The following is a 7,364-nucleotide window of genomic DNA, read 5'->3' as shown; positions in this document are numbered from 1 at the left end:
CCCTCTGTAGTCTTTTCAAATTTAATATTTGATAAGGGTGAAATCACTGGACAAAAGTTAATAATACAGCTGTAATTTCAGATAGGTACTCCTCAGGTGTGCAAGCTCTGAGGCTCACCATCTGACACGCACTGGTAGTAGAACAGAAAGTCATGAACTGAAAATAATCATGCATGTTGTGAATATGCCACAAAACCTATCATGGCAATTGGTACTTAGTAGGTATTTGGTTACTAAGTATAGTAAAATAGAAGGAAGGGGCGAGTGCATTGTTAGCATCAGTGCTTAAGTAAGTGTGTGTAAATGTTCACATGTTGGGTGGGGAGGGGAGAAAGTGGGAGGGGAGAGAGGGAGAGAAGGAGAGAGAGAGAGAGGAAAAAACCTGCTCTGTGTCAGAAAATGTATGAGATTTTAAGTATCTTTAGAGACTCCAGAGTTTTATTGGGGAGAATGAAAGAAAAGGAACGATTAAGTATAATGTACATGATGACAAAGGTATGAAAATAGTGTGGCTATTTATATGTAAATTAATTAACATTAAGCAAAATCATTTTCTCGGTTATACTCATCACACTTTAAGTGCTCGATAGCTATATGTAGCTAGTGGCTATCATACTGGACATGGCAGAGGAAGGTCTCCATTGTCACAGAAAGTTCCATTAAACAGAGCTGCAAAGCATGACAGTTAAAATTACACCAACCACTTAACATTTATTTACTACTTACCATTGTCAAAGGATATTATTTTCTTGGTTCATGCCCAATTCATTAAAAAGCAGTTAAATAAAATGTTAATATTAAAGGCTTGGTTTTATTTCTGTTGGGTTTTCACTAAGGCATATTTTACACGTAGCGTGACTATGCAAGACTCTGAATCATTGTATTCGAGAGAATTTCATGTGGTTAAGAGAGTTTCCAACAAAGCAGCTCCTTTAATTGCGAATTGGAGAGAAAAATAAAGCTCAAATTATTTTGTTTCGAATTGTATTCTCTGACTTTATATTAGTATGTTTAAAAATATCAAATCATCAATTTTACTACAAAAGGAAAGGACGCCTTAACGGGTGACGTATCTGCTAGTCACTGAGTGCAGGTGAATGACTGAGCTGGAGAGTGGAGGACCTCAGCTGAGCCCTGCGATGCTCCCCGAGGAGTGGCCAGCTCTGCGAGGAGTAACTGAGCTCTCTGACACCGGACTCCGTGAAGGGCAGAAGCGGGCACTGTTTACAAGTGTAAAATGACTGCTTCCTTTTTTCTGTGTTCTGTTTCATTTGACTTTGGTCTGTCTCCACTCGAAACTCTACTCTTCGCATTTTCTGCCTCTTTCCTCGACCTTCCTGGGGACTTTGTTCTGACTGCTCCCCTATCTGAGAGCTGTTTGGTCAGATCTTTATGTTCTTCCACTGTCGCGTTCCAAACGCACAGCTACCTCGGCCTTCTCTGCTGCACATCAGACCCTGTTCCGTATTGGCTACATCTGCCACATCTTCAAGCTTTAGAATAGTATAGTTCTTAAAAAGTCAAAAAAACAAAAAACAAAAAACAAAAAATAAAGAAGGGAAAGAAACAAGTTATTATACCTGTAGCTCCTCAAAATTCAGATGGAAATAAGTCCATATTGAGAAAGAGAATCATCTCACTCATACAAGCACAAGCACACACACACACCTCCTCATTACCATAGTGATTTTTATGACTCCTTGTCATAAATTATGTTTTTGTGTGTGTATTCTTTACTTGGATAAGCTTATGTAGAAGTTTGAGAACTTCAATAAAATATAATCTGTTTTTCTCATTTAAATCATTACTCTCCATGTGTTTCTATCACACATAAGTAGATACAGTGTCTGATCAACCTTTCCCCCGTAACTGTTGTTTTCTCTAGAATCCATCACACACTCTAACATCTAGCCTGGGATTAAACAGAATAATCGGGGAGCAAAGCCTGACTGCACCATTCCAAGCCCTATGCCATAATTACTCTTTTTTCTAAATTTATCTTTGATATGAGTTCATCACTCGTCTTGGTGACCTTTAAAAACTCATTGAGAAAGTTGGTAAAAAGCAGGTTATTATTGTTATATTGTATTCACCCTCTTGTAGAACTTGACACTGAATCTCTGTCAGTATCTCTCACTAAACTCTACATTTTGTTAGGTCAAGCATGTATTTAGTTGTCCCCAGCACCGAGGGCTGTGATTGGCACAGAGCCGGCAAGCACCGTGTATGCACTGAACCACAGAAAGAACGTTTGTGTTGGTATCGCTGTGAGCAGTCAAGGGAGAAGTCTCAAAACTATTTTTTTTTTCTGTTTACTCCCTACACTCTGAATCAAATAATGATTTGTGTCTCTCTCTGCTTTGGAGGCTGAAAAACTTAGATGCAAATGGGTTGCCTGCCCCTAATACACTTTATTTTGGAACCAACCCATCTCTTGCTTCATCTGCTTTTGCCCTGATAGCTCCATTCACTTTTTTTAATTTTATGAATTTTTAATACAAAATACTAAAATAAGTGCGAAATGCATTGAGGAATCTAAAAACTATATACAAACTAGCATTGAAAGCAGAAGCTTAATATTATCAACCTTTCTGTATTTAATTGTGAAGTCCTAAAAGTGAGATATTATGTCTTTTGTACAGTAAGTCAAATATGAGAACTCATAAAATATTAATCCACACAAATCCCCTTCATATTTGATATTTCCTTGTTAATTGAAAACAGTAACAGCATTTCAATATTAATAAGAAATAGTGGCTTCTGGCTCCCACATGCTCTGTTTGTCTTATCTCCTGGCTATTATAGAAAAATGCCAAATTTCCACTAGTGACTGAAGCTTTTAAAGTCCACATCTTGAACAACGATTAACTAGGAACAACTGTGCATGTTGATACCATGTGTTGGCTATACATAAAGTACAAGTAATGCATGCGAAATGACCCTAAGAGTCTGCTGTCAGAAAAGGACACTCAAAAGAAAACTTCATGTTCCTTTAAAAAAAATTCTTAACTCTATTAGCCTAATATGATTATGTAGGGAAAAAACAATATGCTATAAAACGAAGGCTTTAATCATACAAGGTGGCTGGTTATCTCATTGCCTCACTTTATCATTTTATAATGAAAAACATTTGCTAATTCATGCATACAGCTATTATCAACACGTCCCAATTAGAAAGATCAGACGGATTTTCTGATGACTCAAGAAGGTAAGAATTTGGTTCGTTCCCTGTAACTCTTATGAAAGAAAGAGTCACACTTTATCACGGATTTATAAAGAAGGAATACTCTATTCTTAGAACTCTCTTTAGGGAGAGAATATTAGCTATGTGTATCCCAGACTATAAATAACCTCTAACAGTCTAATACCACTTCCTAAACTGGAAAGTACTGGAAAGTAATCCAAATATTCCTCCCCCTAACTTAAAGATTACTAACATCAAAGCAGATGAGGATAAAAGGAAAGAAACAAATACCTCTTTTGGCAGTCTGTAACGCCTCCCAGAAATACTCTTTACTTCTCCAAACACCAAGGCAAACCATTGTCTGAGGCCAGGGGAGGCTGAGTACTTGGTTCTGAGTGATAAATCATCAAGTATCTAAACTGTCCATTGTTTTCACAAAGGCCTTCCCTAAATGACTTCCCACAGCTAAACTCCAAATTTCACAGAGGAAAATATCCTCAAGCATAAATAATCATAAATTGAAAAGCAATCCCCGTAACCAGGACTGGCTACCAGCATACAACATAGGAAATGCAGATTGTCTTTAAAAAGAAAAAAAAAAAAGGCATGATTTCTCAGTGACTCTCAGAAATTTCTGCTAAGCTCTTAAGGTGGAATTTTAATAAAAGAGGTGGAATTAACACATTCTATTGCTTTGTACCCAGTGTCTTTAATGGATTTAACAATAGCGATCGCATTATTTGGGTATCTGACATTGAAAGAGCTTCAGTTCTCAAACAAAAAACAAAACAAAAAATAAACCAAAGAAACAACTGTGTCTATCACATAGGATTTAATTAAAATACACCAAAGGTGGGGGAGTATAAAGTGCATTTGAGTAAAGTGGAAGTCAAGGCAGTTGTTTTAATCATAATCCCCAGAGTAATGGACGGGGGGGAAAAAAACAAAAAACAAAATAATAAAAAACAGGAAAAAATATTAGAGGAAGGACTGCCTATTAAGAGCTCTGGGGACTTCCAGACTTCTATCAAGCTGAAGATATAATTAGATTTATACCTCTGATGACATATAACTTATTACCAGGAAAGCCAGAGTACAGTGCTATAACCCTGCATTTACAGGTGATGAATTTAGTGTGTGCCAGTGTCAATCTCTTCATTATTTTCTGATAACTAAGGAAAATAACGAGCTGAAATCCTAAGAGCTTAGAGACATAAGAAATCTCACAAGGACTGAAAACAAGGCAAGCTGAACGGAAACATCTGATTTAGTGTTTAGTTTTAAGAAAGGAAAGGAATAATGTTTAGTGAACACCTACTATGTGTCAAATACTTTGCCGGGTCATTTACTTAATCACATTTTAATCCTCACAACCATGTGAAGAAGGTATGCTAATAACATATGCTCCCAGTGTAGACAGAGTCTCATATAATCTGTGGAAGAACTGAGATTCAAAAAGTGGTAGGACTGAGATTTGAACCAGGTCTGCCTGACTCCAAAGTCTCAGCTCTCTTCTCTATCATGCCGTTGAAATGAACTGAGTATCCTAATTTCTTGGTCTGTGTTTGCCTGGCACCAGAAGGACTAATTGAAAAAATAAAATTTCAGAAAATATAATCATTTTTTCTACACAGATTTATCTTTCTTTACTCATCCTTTCATCGGTCTTTCAACAAGCACTTATTTAACTGATTTTATTTTCTTGTTGGCCAAAATAACAAGCAGTTTTGGCAACATGCATCCATAGCTTCAGATTATTGAAGGAACTAGGCGGGAAGAATATAAAATTATTACTTAATAGGTTCCCCCCAAAAGAATGATGTGAATTATGTGTTGCAAATGGTCTTTTGGATGGACATGACATTTTATGTTGAAATAGCTCATATAAATCTCTCAATTTGACATGAAAATGGTAGTAAAACATAGCAAGCATTTACTAGCATGAGTAACCCAAGCCTAAGAGCTTACAAGCACAGAATGGCCAAGGGAAACGCCAATAGTAGAGTACCTGACATGGGGTAGAAGCAGTGAGTGATTTCGTAAGAACGAGACTTCCAGTTTTGGCCACTCCAGGAGACCGATGTGCCCCCAAATAAATAAATGATCCTGCGAAAAAGAACAAAGTCACGTGGATACAAGTTCTACTATTGCACACTTAGCAGTTCTTTGCACTAGCATCCTATTCTTGTACACATTCAACTGTCAATTAGATAAAGAAAACTACATTTTTACTTATTTGCCACTAAGATCTGTAGATAACCAAAAATGCTTTCATATGGATAACATTAAATATCTAAAATAAAATCCAACTGATTAAAAACAAGCTCTTCAACTAATCCCCTAAACGAGTATTTTTATTGGCTTCACTCATGTCATAAAGTTTGAAATCAAATTAAATAAAGCTTCTAAGTTTACAATTAGATATTCGGCATGCCCTTATAAAATTCTCATGAGACCTGTATTTTTAAGTTTCTTCACAAAATACTGAAGGATACGAGCCTCTGGATGAGTTTGGTTTCTCCTGGGGCTTACATGTTTGACATTGTTGTCTGTGCTAGTGGGGATAAAAGCTTAATTAAAGATCTAATCTGAGCATTAACAAAATAACTGCTATTAGATTTTAACTACGGTGGATATGCTCTTGGCGAACATACAGTGGATAACATCTCTTAGCAGCTCAAAAGATCACACATCTGAACTGCTGTCAGGGGGAAATGTCATTGAATACTGAAAATTTACAAGGAAAGCTATGCCAAACAATGTCAAGGTCTTAGCCTGCCCTTCGATAATCACAGAATGATAGGCAACTTGGAAAGCCAACTGTTTTTACTGGAAAATACCACATTCGGAAGGTGATTTTCCTAAATACAGGCAATGCTGACTGCACAGAAAGGAAAATTCAGAGTAAAAATGTATTTTTTATAGCTAACACCATATGTTTAACCAAACAACCAAGGTTGCAAATCAATAGTGTCATCTCTGAGTGGGAAAAAATGGAACCCATTTTATATGGCTTTAAATCTCAAAGTCAACTGAGAAGGATAAAGACTACTGTTCCCAGTGTCTATATAAGCTCATTAAATTCCCTGTGTTTTACCTATAAAGGAATAGAGTAGGAAAACATGATTTTGAAAAATTGTTACAAATTAAAAATCCTCAGTTTCAAGTAAAACTCAAGTGAATATTTTCAAAAGACTAATCAAAATTCTAAAAATTAACAAATATTCAAAGATCTTACTCCCTTGGATATTTAAAACAGTATATGCAATTTCAAAAGGCAGTTAAAAAAATGGAACATAAAAACATTAAAACTCCAAAATAAAAAGTACAAGAGATTTGAATAAATTGGTTATACCACAAAATAACTGGAGTGTAAAAAAAAAAAAAAATTTAGAAATGTACAGCCCACAAATGAGTTATATTTAATTTTTAAAGAAATACTTGCAACATTATTCAAGAGATCCTGGGTTTTGGTAAACTACTTTTATGATGCCAAGTATATTTAATAAATAAAGAAAATAGAGAAATAAAAAAAAAACTCCAGCAGTATCACTCATAATCAGAGATACAAAAATCTAATAAAATATTATCAATTGCATTTGGAATCCCTATCAAATAAGGATATGTCCTGATCAACCGGAACTTTCCAAGAATGAAGGTTTGGTTTAATTTAGCAGCTCTATCAACATAATCAAATAACTCAACAAAGGGTAAAATCACAGACTCAACAAATATCAACAAATATCAACAAATCTTGAAAACAATGTGATAATTGGCTGTTCCAAATAACAAAACTTAATAAAACATCAAAAGAAAACAAAGACTAATAATCAAACCCCCCAAAATAACATCCCCTAAGTGGCAAACAACAAAACTAGTTTAATTAAAATGAGAAACTAGTAGAGATTTGTGTCACTATTAATTAGAAATAATATTAAGTAATATTATTTCAGACTAATACCATCTTATAGGTCCAGTGAATATAGAGGCCAGTAAAATAACGTATCTAGTAAACATAATGAAAAAGTAGAAATAGAGTTCTCATGTTTTGCCAATAATATAATTATAAAAATAGAAATTCCCAGGGATTCTATTTTTCAAATAATGACAAGTATTAATAAGAGAATTGGTAAAGTAAATGAAAACAGAGAAAAATGTTTGCTATTTTTATTAACTTGAG

At 35.0% G+C, this 7,364-nt stretch overlaps 1 protein-coding gene across 1 annotated transcript in view; it reads right to left on the bottom strand.

Annotated features, from left to right (window-relative positions):
• MALRD1 (MAM and LDL receptor class A domain containing 1) overlaps positions 1-7,364 on the bottom strand; it is a 520,465-nt gene that overhangs the window by 445,710 nt on the left and 67,391 nt on the right. Inside the window, 2 exon segments of the mRNA XM_023533144.1 lie at positions 617-669; positions 5,153-5,290. Coding sequence (XP_023388912.1) covers positions 617-669; positions 5,153-5,290 — 191 coding nt within the window.

The sequence above is a fragment of the Pteropus vampyrus genome, unplaced genomic scaffold, assembly GCF_000151845.1.
Source record: "Pteropus vampyrus isolate Shadow unplaced genomic scaffold, Pvam_2.0 Scaffold96, whole genome shotgun sequence".
Taxonomy (NCBI): Eukaryota; Metazoa; Chordata; class Mammalia; order Chiroptera; family Pteropodidae; genus Pteropus; species Pteropus vampyrus.
The sequence above is the reverse complement of the archived record's forward strand: the minus strand, read 5'-3'. Positions and strand labels throughout refer to the sequence as shown.